The 20335-nt window shown below is 49.1% G+C and overlaps 1 protein-coding gene across 9 annotated transcripts in view; it reads left to right on the top strand.

The window, feature by feature from the left end:
* Positions 1 to 20335, top strand: part of GRB10 (growth factor receptor bound protein 10) — a 186854-nt gene that overhangs the window by 140165 nt on the left and 26354 nt on the right. For all 9 annotated transcript variants that reach the window (XM_060632134.3, XM_078442606.2, XM_060632137.3 and 6 more), the window contains one exon: positions 20116 to 20272. In XM_060632134.3, coding sequence (XP_060488117.1) covers positions 20116 to 20272 — 157 coding nt within the window. The remainder of the gene's footprint in view (positions 1 to 20115; positions 20273 to 20335) is intronic.

Here is a 20335-nt window from a genome sequence, read left to right as displayed (position 1 = left end):
ACGCCAGCAGATCCCCCCCAAACCGGGACAGAGGCGGATTCTCCATCACAGTCCTCAGAGAAACTGGTCCTGCGGACGGCCTGATCCTGGATGTCCGGCGTCCAGACTCGGAGACGGTTTCTGTTGTTGAAGCCGCCCAGTCTGTGTTTTCTCACACAGCAGCTTTGGCAAACTAATACACACACACTGAAGTACATTCTAGGTGGATGAAGCTGTCAATAAAATTAAAAAAAAAAAAATTATGCCTTAAGAGAAGTAGGAAAAAGATATATAGTTGAATCATGAATTGGTCCTTGGGCCAGGGAATGACGTCTTAACCAGGAAAGCGATAGATGACGTCACAGGGTACAGATTGATGGGTTTGACTCTAAGGAAAGCGACATCACAGGTTAAACAGTAAGCCGTTGGCAAGCTGGGAAAGAGTGTTTGCAGTCCTTACATTTGCATCATCCTAAGTAAAAAGCTGTGATGAATCAATAAGAAACGGGGGCATCACGTCTCCCTGTGCCTCTTTTCTTTCAAGCGTTTTCCCCACTCCTAATTCACTCACTCCTCCCAAGTGGAAAACAACTGTTCCCAGCCTTTCTTCCCTCTTCTAACTTCACACCTGGTAACCTTGCCTTGGGTACCAGCTCACCAGTCCACCTGCTTTTGGACCCACCAGCCTGCCTGAATTTATGGCCACTCAGGGGACTTGCGCCCATGTTCACGGCTAACATCCTTATTTCCGGCCAGCACCCCATCTTGCCTGCCATCACTGCTTCTCTGTCCTGCATCCTCAGACTCACCTTTGTCCCTGGGTCACCCCATCTGCATCCAGGTAAGCTCCGCCCACCTCACAGGGGACCACCCCTGCTCCGTCCAGGGCCAGCTGTGGGACTCAGTGTCCCTACTCTGTCCCCTCTGCCTCCCCATCAGGTTTTTGGTTCCGCTGGGTCCCTGAAATGAATCTTATCAAGGACACTTGTGACCTACTCCTGGTCACAGCCAGCGGTCAGGCGCTGGTGCATCTGTGACGACATCTGTGGAACCAGCACGAGCTCATTTCCCAAACTGCTTGTTTCTCCGCCTTCCGTGACCCCCGCCTTCATCTCCGCCTCTCTCTGCCCCGTTGTCCCCTCTCTCGGGACCACCGTGTTGGGAGGGCCCTTGGCTGTCTCTGCTCCTCGCGTTCTCCAGCAGCGCACTTTTCCTAAGAAGTGACGTCACTCACACCCCATCAACAGGTGCATCTGTGAGCAGAGCCTGCCCGCTGCTGAGAGACGCTCTTCCCTTCCCTGCACCGCGCCCTCCGGATTGCGGCCCCTGTCTTGGTCTTCCCCACTGAGCTCTCTCGCTCTCCTACCAGCATGTAACACCCCGGGTGTTGCTTCTGGTTTGTCATCTGTCTCCCCACTTGGGTGAAGGGCCGTGAGGCTGGGATTTTATCCTAGGCACCATGTCCCCACCACCAAGGTGTCCGGCCAGGAGAAGGCGCTCCAGGAGTATCTGCTGAAAGAGCGGCCGTGACAGAACCCTGTCCTGGCCCCGTGCAGGTGAACCTGAAACATCTGGAGAGGTTTCAGCTGGTTTAGGCCAGGCCCTAAAAGTATTTCTTAAAATCGTAGATTACGTAGTAGAGGCTACATTTTTCATCATAAGTTTGATCGCACAGCTGGGCGGTATGCTCCTCTCGGGCCCCACGCACACGGTCACACCTTCCCTCACAGCCTCACGGTGCTCTTACAACACATTTTGTACCGTAAGTTTTTTAAGCAAACCCCTTTTGATCGTTCTTATTATAAATGGCTGAAATGAACATTCTTGTACATAGATCCTTGGTCACTTAACGGGTGGATAGATGACACATAGGCGGATAGATGACAGGATTGAAAGCTGATAGACAGGGGCAGGGAAATAGTGGATTCCCAGCAGCGTAGTTGCCGCATCAAAAGATCGATGTGTTTACGACTGCACGTGTGTGCGTACAAAATTCATTTTTATAACCATTGGCCGAGGGCTGCCTGTCCCTTATAATAAAATACTCAGGTGCCAGGGCCGGGCTGCTTTCCTGATTCATGTGCTGAGTAAATGGGTGTCTCATGCCACCGGCCCTTGAGTAGCAATGCCAGGTCACCGTCCCCAGTGAAGAAGGCAGCCTCCCAGGGAATCCACCATTTTGATTGGCTGTTTCTGGGGCTTCAGGAAACTCTAGAAGATGTCTGGGGGCAAAGGGACAGCACCTAGGGAGATTTGCCGCGGGACATTTGCTTTTCCATCCGCCCTAGAAACCTGAGTCGAGACCTTGACCGCAGGGCGGGGGTAAGGTGTGCACGGTCACTGTGGGGGTGCTTACTCTCTTTGGTGTTGGACCTTCTGAGCCAGTGTTCTGTAGAACCTTTTGTTTTCCTGGGTTTAGAGGAGTTGGCGGGCTGAGCCCAGCGTTCTGGCTTGTGTTTCTTTCCTGCAGGTCCGTGGTCCAAGGTGAGCAAAAACTAGCAGGCATAGCTTTGCCCGGCGGACGTAACTGTACAGCAGGCCGGAAATCTGTCTGCTGTCCTCAGCTGGCGAGTTTTGCTGTTGTAATTGACTGAAAATGTAGCCCTCAGCAGCAACGCCATCTGTGACATTTGGATGGTGGCTCCGGCCTGCTGGGTTGTTGGGACCCAGAAGGGGGCCTGAAGGCTGCCGTTCTTTATGATCTCATAGCCATTGAGGACTCCTTCCAGGCTTCTCAAAAGTCTCTGTTTTCTTTTTCTTTTTCTTTTTTTAATGTTTATTGTTAGAGAGCATTAGCAGGGGAGGGGCAGAGAGAGAGGGAGAGAGAATCCCAGGCAGGCTCTGTGCCATCAGCACAGAGCCCGACGTGGGGCTGGATCTCATGAACTGTGAGATCATGACCTGAGCTGAAGTCGAGAGTCAGACGCTTAACTGACTGAGTGCCCCCAAGGGGCCCCAGGAGGCCACTTTTGATGGGTGACTCTGACCCGCGGATACAAGAGGGATAAGGTGATAGGTACAGAGGGGCCAAGTCACTTCCCTGTCTGCATGCCCAAGCTCAGCATCGTGTAGCCACCCAGTAAAGGGCACAGGCGTGGACACGGCCCTGTGGTGGTCTGCTACGTGGACCTCCCTGGGCAGGTGCAGAAACACACCTGTGTCTGGGGCCCGTCCCCACCGGCTGACGTGACGGAGCACCCCCTTCGTGCTTGGGATATTGTGCTCAGCCCTGGCTGTGATTGAACCACCCACTGCCTGCCTGTTTTGGATCTTAAATAGCCCTCGAGACAGAGGCTGAGTGGAAAAGGAACAGAGACGCTCCAAACAAGGGCTCTCTGTCATCTTTATAACTTTGCGTTCTCTCGGTGACAGTTGACCATGTGATAAGACGCTGGGGGAGCTATGGGGAAAAGGAGGTCACCCTTCATTATTTTCACACCATAGTTATTGTTAAATTTTATTTTGAAATGATTTCAAACCTCTAGAGAAGTTGTACGTCACAATACAAAGAACTCTCATAGATCCTGTTCCCCGATTCCCTAATTGTTCATGTTTTGCCACGTATTAAATTGTTTTCACTGCCCGTATACATAGCGTATATAAAAACATATACGTTACTTATATCACATATACATGTGCAGGTCAGATCAGGTTAGGGGTGCTGACTGCTCGTGCAGTCGAAAATCCGAGTATAACTTTTGGCTCCCCCAGACTTAACCTTGTACAGAGCCTTACTGACAACATGAACCTATCATGAACATGTATTATATACTGTATTCTCACACTCAACTAAGCTAGAGGAAAGAAGACGTGATTGGGAAAGCCATAAGGAAGAGAAATGCATACGCAGTATTGTGCTGTCTTTATACAAAAGAAATTCACGTGTAAGTGGAATCATGCAGTTCAAACCCGTGTTGTTCAAGGGTTAGCTGTGTATGTACTTGGACACCCACGTAACTTATTCTCTTCTCTGAACCATTTGAGTCTAATTTGTAGACATCAAGCCCTGTCTTTAGACCTCAGTGTCTCTTTCCAAGGAACAGGGAGCTTAGCCCAGCGTGTTTAACATCAACGAGGAGCGCATGTCCAATCTGCAGACCTATTCACGTTTCCCGCTTGGCTTTAGAATGTTCACGTCCAGTCTGGAACCACCCTTTGCGATCGCTTGTGTCTCTATCATTTCACCCGGAACGCACCTTAACGCCTTGCCTTGCATGTCTTCTGTGTCCTCGACAGTTCTTGAAGGACCCCCGTGGCTTGTGGGGAGCTTCCATGGAACCCCATAAGGTTGTGTGAAGCTCACAATGTTGGTTTGTCCAGTTGACACTGGGGTCGATCCCTATCGCTCGGCAAAGATAGCGCCTGCGACGTTTCTCCATCGCACAGTTACCATTCTCTGTAATTAGGAAGTAATCTTCAAAGGAAATTATTGTGAGACCGCGTTAATTTGCTTTTCTCCATCCGTCTTCCCTTGACTGGTTCTGTTGTGTGTTGATGATTCTTGTCCGGTTTTTCCATCATTCTGCATTTATTAGTTGGCGTTCTGCTGTTAGGGATGGTGTGCTTCCTCTTCTCTTACATACGTGTGTGTGTGTCAGTAGGGACGCGGTATTATTTTAGTCTACGGCTCACCGTCATTATTACGGGTGTTCATTCAGACTCACATTGCCCCATGGGGGCTGGTTCCTATTTCCTTGGACGTGTGCCCATCAGAGTACTTCCTTGCTTCCTAGGATAAGACGTCCTCTGTCTGCAATCATATGGATATTTGGGACTGGACAGTCCTTCGTTGTGAGAGCCTGTCCTGGGCCTTGCGGGATGCTTAGCGGCATCTCTGGGCTCTACCGACCAGATGCCCACCTGCACATACACACACACACCTGTTGTGACAACTGAAGCGTCTCAGACACTGCCAGAAGTTCCCTGGGGGGGTGCAAAATCTACACCTCCCAGTCCCCACTGGGAACCACTGAGGAAGCCAAGGAGTAACGCTTCCTTTAGTGAATTTCATGGTCAGTTGGAGAGTCAATTCTTACAATACATTAGGCAGGAAAAGCCTTATAATGTGCTTTATTTCCTCTAGCAACACAAGGGTAAAGGGATGTTGAGGCTTTTTTTTGTCTATGAAGAATTTATTCTTTTATTACTATTATTTTAAACAAATTCTATTCTTTTAAAGTTTATTTATGTATTTATTTAAAGAGAGAGAGTGAGCACATATGAGTGAAGGAGGGGCAGAGAGAGCACCTAAGCAGGCTCCCCGAGGTCAGCACACAGAGCCCGATGCGGGGTCAAACTCATGAACCGTGAGATCATGACCTGAGCTGAAATCGAGTTGGACGCTTAACTGACTGAGTGCCCCCGGCGCCCTTTGGCTGTGAAGGATTTAGAACATAAGCAGGAGTAGACAGAATAGTGAGATGAACCCCCTGAGCCCCTCACCAGCCCCCACGACCTGTCTGACTCCAGCCACGCCCCGTTGACTGCCCCTGACTATTGTTTGGGACAAGAATCTCACGTAAAAATATCACTTATTTGTAAATATCCTATAATACTTCTGGGTCTGTAAAAGATGAGTGTGTTTTTTTGTTTATTTGGGTTTTGTTTGTTTGTTTGTTTTTTACCAGAACTGTAATCAATCCTAAGTCCTTAATATCCTTAAAAATAGTCCAGATCGGATCAGAAGTGCATTCACACCACGGTCCCGGTGTCCCTGAAAGACGGTGCCGTCTGTGTGCTCCCACCCTGGCTCAGCTCTGGACGGAGGGTCCCAGCCCCGGCTACACTGCAGGCTCCGGCTTGACATTCACGCTGCTGCAGCCCCAGCAGAGCCTGGGACAGGTCACCCCCAGCCCCACCCCCCCATGGCAGGTGGACCCGGCTGGGTGCAGGGGGTCCCTTGTTAGGCACCTGCCTTCCTCCCCGTGCGCTTCAGGTTCTTTGCAAAACAAATTCCTAATTACTAATTTCAGCTACCACGTGAGCGAGTTTTTGGAGCAGAAGTTCCGGGCCTACGCTTTCCGGGTCGGCACTGCAGAGGCCTTGATCCTGGGCTCACACGAAGGGTGATCTTTTAGGCATGCAGTGGCCCCTGGAAGGAGAAGACAAGCCAGGCGGCTTACTGAGGGTTGTATGCCACGCCGGGGAGTTTTATGCATCATCCTGCGGGCCACTCGGCATAAGCCTGTGCGACGGTCCAACCGTCCCCCTGCTTTGGCAGTGAGGGTGTTTATGGTCAGGATAGGGTGGGTCATGCAGTAAGGAGGGGAGAGGGTCTGACTCCAGGACAGGCAGGTTCTAAAGTTCATGTTCTCACTGGGGAGCCAGAAAGTCTGTACCTAACTGATGTTTCCAGACAGCTTGGGGAGTGAAGAGTGGGCAATGGGGCAAATGCGGATATCCCGGGAGCGGAGTCTGCACAATGTGCTTGATAACAAATAACTGTTTTTTGTTTTTTAGTGTTTGTTTATTTTGGGGGGGGGGGGAGGGAGGGGCAGAGAGAGAAGGACAGAGGGTCTGAAGCAAGCTCTCCACTGTTAGCACAGAGCCCCAACGTGGGGCTTGAACCCACGAACCATGAGATCATGACCTGAGCCAGAGTCAGATGCTTAACAGACTGAGCCACCCAGGCGCCCCACTGATAACTGTTTCTTAAGTGGGGCAGCTAAGCGGATTTGCACATCGTCCCGTTCTGTTCCCTGACAAATTCAGTTTTAGGGCCTAGTATTCTACCAAACACGCGGTCCGTCCTCTCCCTGTTGGAAGTGTTTCCGTTATTAGAGATGTATTTTTTTTTAATTTTTTTTACGTTTATTTATTTTTGAGACAGAGAGAGACAGAGCATGAACGGGGGAGGGTCAGAGAGAGGGAGACACAGAATCTGAAACAGGCTCCAGGCTCTGAGCTGTCAGCACAGAGCCCAACACGGGGCCCGAACTCACGGACCGCGAGATCATGACCTGAGCCGAAGTCAGCCGCCCAACCGACTGAGCCACCCAGGCGCCCCGAGATGTATTTTAATAAAGACTGACGTCTAGCAATTTATCCTGAGAAAATAAGCGCACACACTAAGACCACATAGAAAGATGTGCCAAGCCTCGAAACCATCCATGTGGACAGCCGTCAGGACAGCACTGCGTTCCTTACGGCCACGTGGGCAAACACCTCGCAGGCATTAAAACATCAAAGAAGCGTCGTGCCTGGGAGATACTTATGATGTAATCTGAAGCCACACGAGCCCGATTGCAAAACTCTACGTCCTGTGATCCTAAATGTGTCAGTGTGTCTATTTATAAGTACGCGTGCAAACGAATACCAGAAGGGCATACTCTAGAATTGTAATGGATCTGGGAACTGTCACGGGTTGTCAGTTTTTTTCCTTTGCCCCTTAAGTGTATTTTCAAGCATTACAATGAAAACTTATTTTTTAATTAAAAACCATTTTTTAATATTCATTTATTTTTGAGATAGAGCACGAGGGAGCGAGCAGGGAAGGGGCAGAGGGAGACAGACAGACACAGAACCCGAAGCAGGCTCCAGGCTCCGAGTTGTCAGCACAGAGCCCGACACGGGGCTTGAACTCATGAACTGTGAGACCATGACTCGAGTGTAAGTTGGACGTTTAACCGACTGAGCCACCCAGGCTCCCTGAAAACTTATTTTTATAATAAAAAAAAAACTAACGTGTCTGTGTTTGTCCGTGCGTGTGTGTATGTGTCACGTTACGTGGCCCTGCCCCTCCCCGCTTCACACATCCCGGGAGCCACCGGCATCGTCCTTGCATGCAGGACAGAGAGGACTCCACTCCTCTTCCCTTCAAGTTGTAACTGAACCGCCCCTCACGGCTGTGTCCCCGCAGCTCCGCGCTGCGGTGGGGACAGGCGGCCAGGGCACCAGTCATGGCTGCAGGGACTTGCATTCCATCTACACCCATGATTCCTGGTCCTGGAAACCAGAGGGGAGCCTTGCAGACAAGGAGGGCTGCCGTGGGGCTGACGGAAGGTCTGAAGAGTCACCAGCAAATCCATTGCTGCAGAGCGGAGGTCACAGCTGGACGTTTCCTGACCGGGAAGAAGGGCCGATGGGGCGGAAATCTTCTCTTCCCCATGGCTCCCTCGGCCAGCGGAGGAGCAAGTGGGCAGGGCAGAACCAAGACTGATGAAAGAGCCGTGGCTGTGGCCCAGGAGCCCCTGGGGGGGGGGAGGAGAGGTGGGCAGACGTTCCCATGGCAACAGCAACAGGGCCTCCTGATTGGCAGGGACCCGGTGGGAGCCCTTATGTATAGCCTGGCGCACTAGGTGGTGCCACCACCCTGTTCCATGCGTGCGGGGACACTGAGGCCCAGAGACCACACGGCATCTTTGCTCGGCTCCAAACAGCTGGGATCTCCTTCGCTGTCTTCAGTCCACTGAAGGAAGATTCAGCTGTTGTTGTTTTTATGCTTATTTATTTATTTTTTGAGACAGAGAGGAAGAGAGCAAGCTGGGGAGGGGCAGAGAGAGAGAGGGAGACAGAATCCCAAGCAGGCTCTGGGCTGTCAGCACAGAGCCCAGCGCAGGGCTCAGACTCACGAACCTTGAGATCACGATCTGAGCCGAAACCAGGAGTCAGACACTCCACCGACTGAGCCACCTGGGCGCCCCCACTCTTTTTTAGAATAGCTTTTATTTCGATGTTGGGTAAAATGATACCAGTTTATAAAACTGTCTTTGTCAAAGTAGTAGGCTATACCTAACCATTCTAGAAAAAAAAAATACAGATGGGCAAGTCAAAATTGATTTTTCCAAATGGATCTGTCTGGTATGAAACAGGCATTAAAGGCTGTGGGTAGGCCGTCTGTGCTTTGAATCTCGTCACCAGCTTCCTAAGCTGGTGACAGCCATCCAGTGAGGGGGGGAAAGGGGCACTGGGAGGCTCTGAAATCTGTGGTTGACTTTCAAGAACTATGTTGTGAGTTATTTTTAGAATTTTAGCTCCTTTAGAAAGGATTGGTAAGGACTCAATATATTTTCATTGAAACTTTGAAGTCAGCAGGCTATAAGGCAAATTCTTTCTCCTTTTTTTAAAAGTTTGTTTATTTTGCGAGAGAGAGAGAGAGAGCAGGGGAGGGCAGAGAGAGAGGGAGAGAATCCCAAGCATGCTCCACACTGTCAGTGCAGAGCCCGAAGTGGGGCTTGAACTCAGGAACCGTGAGGTGAAACCAAGAGTTGGATGCTTAACTGACTGAGCCTCCCCGGTGCCCCAGGGAAAATTTCTTTAAAAGTAAGTTTGACTCCATGTAATTCAACAGGATGATTATTACCATGAATAGAGTCATATAATTACATAGAGCCACTTCCGTTATCATACCTTATATATCTCAAAGTAGCGCCATTAATTTAGAACAGAACAGGAAAAAATCGTTAGATTTACATTAGTTTTCACTAAAATTCGTCCAGCCTAACCCTGGTTCTGCCCGCATCTGAACTACATTTAATTTCCCCCGAAGTCACTACCACTGCCCAGTTTGGGGGCTTCGGGCACACCAGAATCAAAAGCCTTTTCACGTAGCGCCTCGGGAGCCACGGATCCCTCCCGGCAGGGAGGTCTCCAGCGCTGGGAAGCATCTTGTGGGCAGACAAGCAAAAGCAAACAGAGCAGGTGTCCCGAGTTCAGATCCTGACTCCAGCAGCTTCTGCTCACTTGATGCAGGGAAGCCGTTCTGCATTACTGATCATCAACTTGACTCTTCATGAGTGTTTACCTCCCAGTATTTACAAGACACTTCAGGAGTTTCCGAAAACCGCAGCTTACGTCCTCATTTTGAAAAATGCGTTGAAACTGGACCCGGAAGGGCTTTGAGCTGAGAAGTCAGTTGATGGAAGGCAAAGCTGGCCTGAGCTCCTGGCTCAGAGCCCTTTTCTCTCTAGTCTCTTGGTTTCTGTACCAGAGTTTGCCCCTCATCCCCCTACCCCTGCTCTGCTCAGCCCATGCATCCCGAAGAGGGTGACCTTCCAGGGACATCGCACACTGTGGCCAGTTCTGGGGGCAGAAAGTGGAAAGTACCCCAGTTTCTATTTTCCCCAGGTGGTCTGGGCCAAAGCGAAGAGGTCTTGTGAACTCAGTAGGAGACTCTGAGCCTGCAAGTCAGCCAGAAGGTGCACCCCGTGCGTGACGTGGGAGCGAGATTGACAGCAGGGAGGTGACCCCCACAGCCTACCTGCTGGGTCCCCGGGGCCAGAAGCCAGGTTCCCTAGGGTGCAGATGCGGGCCACGGAGATGTCGTCATGCGCTCGGACTCCTTCCTTTTAGTTTGCTTCTCGCTCTGTGCAGGGAACATATAGAAGGCGACAGCAGGGCTCCGGGAACACCAGAATGTTCTATCACCACTTTGGGGCTTTGATCCCCGGCTGCAGCGTCTAGGAGTCAGAGGCTGTGTGGCCTGACAAAGCTTTCCTGCCCCCACTATCTCTGCAAAGAAGATGCCTCATGCTGGTGACGTCATTATGCCCTCTTTCGTGTTAGTGTTTTATTTTTAAAAGCAATGAGCTACCTAGTCTCTTTTGCAGCGGAGACGAGAACATTGAGGATTCAGGGGTTGGCTTTTCCTGCAGTTTACCTGGTCATGAAGTTTCCTTTTCCAGCCAGGTTCACAAGCCGGGGTCAGGGCCCAGGTGTCTGCAGCCTTTAGACGGAGCCTGCCTCAATCACGACTCTGTTTTCAGCGTCAGCAGCCCCCCCCCCCCCGGGGCGGGGGGCAGGTGCAGGGGGCTGAGACCTTTCCCAGGAAGGGGGGCTCTTGTCAGCCTGAGCCAGGCGTCCACTGTGAAGTCAGTGATACTTGAGAATCCCCATTTCACAGATGAGGAGACTGAGGCCGGGTGGGGGGGCGGTCACTGTGCACAGCTCGTTAGTTCCACAGCTAGTTAGCAATGAAGCCGGATTGCAGCCTGGTGGTTCCAGAGCACCCCGACCCCCCTTTGCCAAGGGAGGTTGTAAATGATGCTTTCACATCCTTTATTGAGCACTGTGCTTGTCACTTGTGATTGACTCTCCGAGCAGTGGCCATGGCACAGAGAGGAATGTGAGTCTCAGCTAGTGAATGCCCTGTCTGAGGTCACAGAGCCAGGAAGTGGCTGAACCAGGCGGCCACGGTGGGGCTGTGCTCCAAGTTCACCCCCATCCTGGCATTGCCCACCTGGACAGGCTGTGCCCGGGAAACCCGAGAAACTTCTGTATCCCGCCCCGTGTGAGATGCTCGAACCCATCTCGGGAACCTCAGCCTGCTCCCCGGAGCCCTTGACCCAGGCCTGTGCACTGAGGGCTTATTTGCTTCTAGAAGCAGCCCCAGCACGGCCCAGGTGGTGACTGGAGAGTGTTTGCCGCGGCGCAAGAGGCCCCTTCAGCTGCTGGCTTTAGAAGCCATGGTGTTAGGCGGCTGGCTGTTGCACGCTTTTCTTTGTGCCTTGGTATTCGCCGAAAGTGCTCTCACCCCCAGCTCCAAACATGTGCCCAGTGGGAGGTTGCTGGGACCTCCAGTGGCATTCTTGCACTTTCGGTCTCGGGGGTTCATTCTGTCTGTGGTCCCCGGGCTCTGGTGTGTTTGAGAGGTGGCTGGGGCGTGCCCTGTCAGGGTGGAATGGGCAACCTGGGATTCGAGATCCTGTCACTGGACCACTGTCTCTTTGTCCCTGCCGCAGGCCTACCTGTCCCAGGCCTGCCAGCAGACCACCTCTGGGATTCTGAAAGTCGTGGAGTTGGCCATGCGACAAAGCACATCTTAGCTTTTAACACTGAGTCTATATATCAATCTCCGAGGAAGGGGGTAAGGGGGAGGTTGGCCATGGAGCAGTAGAGAGAAGACGAATGAGTTTAAAGAAAAATACATTCGGGGGGCTCCTGGAGGCTCAGGTGGTTAAGCCTCCGACTTTGGCTCACAGTTCATGAGTTCGAGCCCCGCGTCGGGCTCTGTGCTGACAGCTCAGAGCCTGGCGCCTGCTTCAGATTCTGTGTCTCCCTCTCTCTCTGCCCCTCCCCCACCTCAAAAATAAATAAACATTTAAAAAAAGAAAAGAAAAATGCATTTGGGCTGGAAAAATTAAAAACTAAGACCATCCCTGTTTTCGGCCAGGAAAATTGATAAACAGACTTGAACATAATTGGGATTTTCTAGAGAAGCTGATGTTGATAGTAATTGCAAAGAAACTCTGGCACTGAGGAAAGAGGTTTATGCCCCAGCTGGTTGTGGCTGTTGCAGAGCTTGTCCAGAGGACTTAGGGGCAGTGCAATTAGCATATTTATAGGGGATTGAATGGATCCATTTGTATTTTCTAAATTGTTTATGTTAATGTGTTTTGTTTTTTTTTTTAATTTGACCTATAGACAAAGCCATGTTTTCTTTGTTTAAATTAAAAGTTGTTTTTATGGGCTCCGGTCATGTCAGCTGTATTTGCATATTTCATTTGTTCCATGGAAGTGTAACTTCTGTTGAGTGAAATGTGAACCTCAGAAAGGAGATGAGTAGATTTCCTTCGTGTGCCTTGCTAGCTTGTCCCTCAGTCCCGATTGGCTCCCCACTGGGGATTTCTCTGGGGTGGCCCAGAGGTGGCAAGCAAGGTGGTGTCCCCAGGGAGCCCCGCCTCCCGGCTGACCCAGCCTCCCCTCCTGGTGAGTGAGCTTCTGGAGGGCTGGGGACAGCCCTCTTGAGACCTTGCAATCCCTGTTCTGGCTCCTGCGTTTACCCCCTTGTAACAGGGACTTGACCCCACGCACGCGTCCTGTCCTGCCAGACAGAATTTGCACTTGGGAAAAAGGACAGAGAAGGAGCAAGAGAGTGGCAGCCACTTTGTCAGGACCAGCTGACATTCAGAGACCACGGTGGGGGTGGGGGAGGGGCAGGCTCCTGCTCCAAAGTTGCAAGGGCCTCAGAGTTGGCGGGACTCACATTTCTGAGACTTGGCAGACAGGCCGGGATTCAGGGAACACGCGCGCTCCGGCTCTGGGCGTCCTGCATATCGTCTCACTGTCATGGGAAAACAGGAGCAGGGCTCTCTCTGGCTCACTGGCCTGAACGTCCTGCGTCCTCCTCACCGGCACTAAAGTGGGGAGCCCGTTGGGGGGTGATTGATTGCATCAGGCTCAGACAGGGACCTGATTGGTGTGCCCAGCGTGGCTTGACTCACTACCTGGAGGACTGAGCTGGAGGCAGCTTGGCAGGAGCCCGCCCTCCCGCCCAGAGACAGTCCCCCAGCTCCCCTGCACGGCCAGCCATCGGTGGGACAGCCCTGGAAGGGCCCAGCCGGCCCGGGACAAACTCCCTTTCAGGACACAATCTCAATTTAAAATGCCATCTTGTTCCTCCGACTGCTTTTTTCATGCCGTTGAGGTAAGATTTTGTTTTGAAGCATCACCTGTTTCCCCAGAGGTTGGATCCCTATCCCTGCCGGTCTGCAGCTGGGGCAGAGGATATTTACGACCCTGGGCATTTCCGCCGGACTGTCCCTTTGCCATGGAGCTATTCATTTGTAGTGGCTTCGAACAGTACCTGCCTGGCTGGCAGTTTTGTAGGGGGAAGGGGACAAAGAATTTTCTGACCGGGTTCCGACTGTGTGCCCTTCTGTTTTGGATTTTGAATTGCAACATTTTCACGTTAATTTCTGTCAACGCTTCCTGAGCCTTAGGAATATGACTTAGGCGACATGTGACCGGGGGTTGGCCGCTGCGCCCCAGACGCTGCGGGTGGACAGCAGGTGGCGTCATCAAAAGTTAGGCTTTGGGAAGATGGCGGCGTAGGAGGACGCGGGGCTCACAGCGCGTCCGGCCGATCACTTAGATTCCACCTACACCTGCCTAAAGAACCCAGAAAACCGCCAGAGGATTAGCAGAAGGGAGTCTCAGGAGTCAAGCGCAGACTAGAGGCCCACGGAAGAGGGTAGGAAGGGCGGCGAGGCGGTGCGCGCTCCACGGACTGGCGGGAGGGAGCCGGGGCGGAGGGGCGGCTCGCCGGCCAAGCAGAGCCCCCGAGTCTGGCTGGCAAAAGCGGAGGGGCCGGACAGACTGTGTTCCGACAGCAAGCGCGACTTAGCGTCTGGGAGGTCATAAGTTAACAGCTCTGCTCGGAAAGCGGGAAGGCTGGAGGACAAAGGGAGGGAGAGCTGCTGAGCCCCCGGACGGCAGAACTCAGCTTGGCGGGGAACAAAGGCGCCAGCGCCATCTCCCCCGCCCATCCCCCAGCCAAAATCCCAAAGGGAACCAGTTCCTGCCAGGGAACTTGCTCGCTCCGCGCAAACACCCAACTCTGTGCTTCTGTGGAGCCAAACCCCCGGCAGCGGATCTGACTCCCTCCCGCTGCCACAGGGCTCCTCCTGAAGTGGATCACCTAAGGAGAAGCGAGCTAAGCCTGCCCCTCCAGCCCCCGTGCACCTTGCCTACCCACCCCAGCTAATACGCCAGATCCCCAGCAACACAAGCCTGGCAGTGTGCAAGTAGCCCAGACGGGACACGCCACCCCACAGTGAATCCCGCCCCTAGGAGAGGGGAAGAGAAGGCACACACCAGTCTGACTGTGGCCCCAGCAGTGGGCTGGGGGCAGACATCGGGTCGGACTGCGGCCCCGCCCACTAACTCCAGTTATACACCACAGCACAGGGGAAGTGCCCTGCAGGTCCTCACCACGCCAGGGACTCTCCAAAATGACCAAACGGAAGAATTCCCCTCAGAAGAATCTCCAGGAAATAACAACAGCTAATGAACTGATCAAAAAGGATTTAAATAATATAACAGAAAGTGAATTTAGAATAATAGTCATAAAATTAATCGCTGGGCTTGAAAACAGTATACAGGACAGCAGAGAATCTCTTGCCATAAAGATCGAGGGACTAAGGAACAGTCACGAGGAGTTGAAAAACGCTTTAAACGAAATGCAAAACAAAATGGAAACCACAATGGCTCGGCTTGAAGAGGCAGAGGAGAGAATAGGTGAACTAGAAGATAAAGTTATGGAGAAAGAGGAAGCTGAAAGAAAGAGAGATAAAAAAATCCAGGAGTATGAGGGGAAAATTAGAGAACTAAGTGATACACTAAAAAAAAATAATATACGCATAATTGGTATCCCAGAGGAGGAAGAGAGAGGGAAAGGTGCTGAAGGGGTACTTGAACAAATTATAGCTGAGAACTTCCCTGAACTGGGGAAGGAAAAAGGCATTGAAATCCAAGAGGCACAGAGAACTCCCTTCAGACGTAACTTGAATCGATCTTCTGCACGACATATCATAGTGAAACTGGCAAAATACAAGGATAAAGAGAAAATTCTGAAAGCAGCAAGGGATAAACGTGCCCTCACATATAAAGGGAGACCTATAAGACTCGTGACTGATCTCTCCTTTGAAACTTGGCAGGCCAGAAAGGCTTGGCACGATATCTACAGTGTGCTAAACAGAAAAAATATGCAGCCGAGAATCCTTTATCCAGCAAGTCTGTCATTTAGAATAGAAGGAGAGATAAAGGTCTTCCCAAACAAACAAAAACTGAAGGAATTTGTCACCACGAAACCAGCCCTACAAGAGATCCTAAGGGGGATCCTGTGAGACAAAGTACCAGAGACATCACTACAAGCATAAAACATACAGACATCACAATGACTCTAAACCCATGTCTTTCTATAATAACACTGAATGTAAATGGATTAAATGCGCCAACTAAAAGACATAGGGTATCAGAATGGATAAAAAAACAAGACCCATCTATTTGCTGTCTACAAGAGACTCATTTTAGATCTGAGGACACCTTTAGATTGAGAGTGAGGGGATGGAGAACTATTTATCATGCTCCTGGAAGCCAAAAGAAAGCTGGAGTAGCCATACTTATATCAGACAAACTAGACTTTAAATTAAAGGCTGTAACAAGAGATGAAGAAGGGCATTATATAATAATCACAGGGTCTATCCACCAGGAAGAGCTAACTATTATAAATATCTATGCGCCAAATACCCGAGCCCCCAGATATATAAAACAATTACTCATAAACATAAGCAACCTTATTGATAAGAATGTGGTCATTGCAGGGGACTTTAACACCCCACTTACAGAAATGGATAGATCATCTAGACACACAGTCAATAAAGAAACAAGGGCCCTGAATGATACATTGGATCAGATGGACTTGACAGATATATTTAGAACTCTGCATCCCAAAGCAACAGAATATACTTTCTTCTCGAGTGCACATGGAACATTCTCCAAGATAGATCATATACTGGGTCACAAAACAGCCCTTCATAAGTTTACAAGAATTGAAATTATACCATGCATACTTTCAGACCACAATGCTATGAAGCTTGAAATCAACCACAGGAAAAAGTCTGGAAAACCTCCAAAAGCATGGAGGTTAAAGAACACCCTACTAACGAATGAGTGGGTCAACCAGGCAATTAGAGAAGAAATTAAAATATATATGGAAACAAACGAAAATGAAAATACAACAATCCAAACGCTTTGGGATGCAGCGAAGGCAGTCCTGAGAGGAAAATACATTGCAATCCAGGCCTATCTCAAGAAACAAGAAAAATCCCAAATACAAAACCTAACAGCACACCTAAAGGAAATAGAAGCAGAACAGCAAAGGCAGCCTAAACCCAGCAGAAGAAGAGAAATAATAAAGATCAGAGCAGAAATAAACAATATAGAATCTAAAAAAACTGTAGAGCAGATCAACGAAACCAAGAGTTGGTTTTTTGAAAAAATAAACAAAATTGACAAACCTCTAGCCAGGCTTCTCAAAAAGAAAAGGGAGATGACCCAAATAGATAAAATCATGAATGAAAATGGAATGATTACAACCAATCCCTCAGAGATACAAACAATTATCAGGGAATACTATGAAAAATTATATGCCAGCAAATTGGACAACCTGGAAGAAATGGACAAATTTCTAAACACCCACACTCTTCCAAAACTCAATCAGGAGGAAATAGAAAGCTTGAACAGACCCATAACCAGCGAAGAAATTGAATCGGTTATCAAAAATCTCCCAACAAATAAGAGTCCAGGACCAGATGGCTTCCCAGGGGAGTTCTACCAGACATTTAAAGCAGAGATAATACCTATCCTTCTCAAGCTATTCCAAGAAATAGAAAGGGAAGGAAAACTTCCAGACTCATTCTATGAAGCCAGTATTACTTTGATTCCTAAACCAGACAGAGACCCAGTAAAAAAAGAGAACTACAGGCCAATATCCCTGATGAATATGGATGCAAAAATTCTTAATAAGATACTAGCAAATCGAATTCAACAGCATATAAAAAGAATTATTCACCATGATCAAGTGGGATTCATTCCTGGGATGCAGGGCTGGTTCAACATTCGCAAATCGATCAACATGATACATCACATTAACAAAAAAAAAGAGAAGAACCATATGATCCTGTCAATCGATGCAGAAAAGGCCTTTGACAAAATCCAGCACCCTTTCTTAATAAAAACCCTTGAGAAAGTCGGGATAGAAGGAACATACTTAAAGATCATAAAGGCCATTTATGAAAAGCCCACAGCTAACATCATCCTCAACGGGGAAAAACTGAGAGCTTTTTCCCTGAGATCAGGAACACGACAGGGATGCCCACTGTCACCGCTGTTGTTTAATATAGTGCTGGAAGTTCTAGCATCAGCAATCAGACAACAAAAGGAAATCAAAGGCATCAAAATTGGCAAAGATGAAGTCAAGCTTTCGCTTTTTGCAGATGACATGATATTATACATGGAAAATCCGATAGACTCCACCAAAAGTCTGCTAGAACTGATACATGAATTCAGCAAAGTTGCAGGATACAAAATCAATGTGCAGAAATCAGTTGCATTCTTATACACTAACAATGAAGCAACAGAAAGACAAATGAAGAAACTGATCCCATTCACAATTGCACCAAGAAGCATAAAATACCTAGGAATAAATCTAACCAAAGATGTAAAAGATCTGCATGCTGAAAACTATAGAAAGCTTATGCAGGTAATTGAAGAAGATATAAAGAAATGGAAAGACATTCCCTGCTCATGGATTGGAAGAATAAATATTGTCAAAATGTCAATACTACCCAAAGCTATCTACACATTCAATGCAATCCCAATCAAAATTGCACCAGCATTCTTCTCGAAACTAGAACAAGCAATCCTAAAATTCATATGGAACCACAAAAGGCCCCGAATAGCCAAAGTAATTTTGAAGAAGAAGACCAAAGCAGGAGGCATCACAATCCCAGACTTTAGCCTCTACTACAAAGCTGTCATCATCAAGACAGCATGGTATTGGCATAAAAACAGACACATAGACCAATGGAATAGAATAGAAACCCCAGAACTAGACCCACAAACGTATGGCCAACTCATCTTTGACAAAGCAGGAAAGAACATCCAATGGAAAAAAGACAGTCTCTTTAACAAATGGTGCTGGGAGAACTGGACAGCAACATGCAGAAGGTTGAAACTAGACCACTTTCTCACACCATTCACAAAAATAAACTCAAAATGGATGAAGGACCTGAATGTGAGACAGGAAACCATCAAAACCTTAGAGGAGAAAGCAGGAAAAGACCTCTCTGACCTCAGCCGTAGCAATCTCTTACTCGGCACATCCCCAAAGGCAAGGGAATTAAAAGCAAAAGTGAATTACTGGGACCTTATGAAGATAAAAAGCTTCTGCACAGCAAAGGAAACAACCAACAAAACTAAAAGGCAACCAACGGAATGGGAAAAGATATTTGCAAATGACACATCGGACAAAGGGCTAGTATCCAAAATCTATAAAGAGCTCATCAAACTCCACACCCGAAAAACAAATAACCCAGTGAAGAAATGGGCAGAAAACATGAATAGACACTTCTCTAAAGAAGACATCCGGATGGCCAACAGGCACATGAAAAGATGTTCAACGTCGCTCCTTATCAGGGAAATACAAATCAAAACCACACTCAGATACCACCTCACGCCAGTCAGAGTGGCCAAAATGAAGAAATCAGGAGACTATAGATGCTGGAGAGGATGTGGAGAAACAGGAACCCTCTTGCACTGTTGGTGGGAATGCAAATTGGTGCAGCCGCTCTGGAAAGCAGTGTGGAGGTTCCTCAGAAAATTAAAAATAGACCTACCCTATGACCCAGCAATAGCACTGCTAGGAATTTATCCAAGGGATACAGGAGTACTGATGCATAGGGGCACCTGTACCCCAATGTTTATAGCGGCACTCTCAACAATAGCCAAATTATGGAAAGAGCCTAAATGTCCATCAACTGATGAATGGATAAAGAAATTGTGGTTTATATACACAATGGAATACTACGTGGCAATGAGAAAAAATGAAATATGGCCTTTTGTAGCAACATGGATGGAACTGGAGAGTGTGATGCTAAGTGAAATAAGCCATACAGAGAAAGACAGATACCATATGGTTTCACTCTTATGTGGATCCTGAGAAACATAACAGAAACCCATGGGGGAGGGGAAGGAAAAAAAAAAAAAAAAAAAAAAAAGAGGTTAGAGTGGGAGAGAGCCAAAGCATAAGAGACTGTTAAAAACTGAGAACAAACTGAGGGTTGATGGGGCGTGGGAGGGAGGGCAGGGTGGGTGATGGGTATTGAGGAGGGCACCTTTTGGGATGAGCACTGGGTGTTGTATGGAAACCAATTTGACAGTAAATTTCATATATTAAAAAAAAAAAAAAAAAAAGTTAGGCTTTGGGATGCTGCGTTTATATTTGCAGTTGGTTCACCCATGGAATGTCTCACCCTGAGACCATCAGCAGTATTTGAAATGAGTGCTGATGCTCCCTAACACCAGTGCTTGAGAAACACTCGGGCTTGGCCGCCTGCTGGGTCTCCTGTGAGGTGTCCTGGCATTTTAAGAATTTCCTGTTGTGACCTTACATGCCCTGCCCCTCCTAGTTGGGGCTGTTGTGAACACGTGCCCTGCCCCTCCCAGGTTGGCAGGGGGCGCATTTGACAGGTGGCCCTCCAGGCACACTGTCGCAGGTGGCTACCCGCTGCTCCGAAGGACAGTTATACATGTGTTGGAACACTGCTGTTCTTACCTTTCCTGTTTTACTTTGGTCCAGGTTTTCCTCCTTGAAAAGCCGAGCTGTTCCTCTGTAAGCGTCCCCTTTGTCTGTTGCAGGATGTTAAAATCTTTAGCGAAGATGGGACAAGCAAAGTGGTGGAGATTCTGGCAGACATGACGGCCAGAGACCTGTGCCAGCTGCTGGTTTACAGAAGTCACTGTGTGGACGACAACAGCTGGACGCTAGTGGAGCACCACCCGCATCTGGGACTAGGTAGGGAGCACCCTGGAGTGCCCGCCGTGCGGTCAGACGAAGCCATGTCCCCCCCACCCACAG

This window comes from Panthera onca, chromosome A2 (genome assembly GCF_046562875.1).
Source record: "Panthera onca isolate mPanOnc1 chromosome A2, mPanOnc1 haplotype 2, whole genome shotgun sequence".
NCBI lineage: Eukaryota > Metazoa > Chordata > Mammalia > Carnivora > Felidae > Panthera > Panthera onca.
Note: the sequence above shows the minus strand (reverse complement) of the source record. Positions and strands in the feature narration are given on the sequence as shown.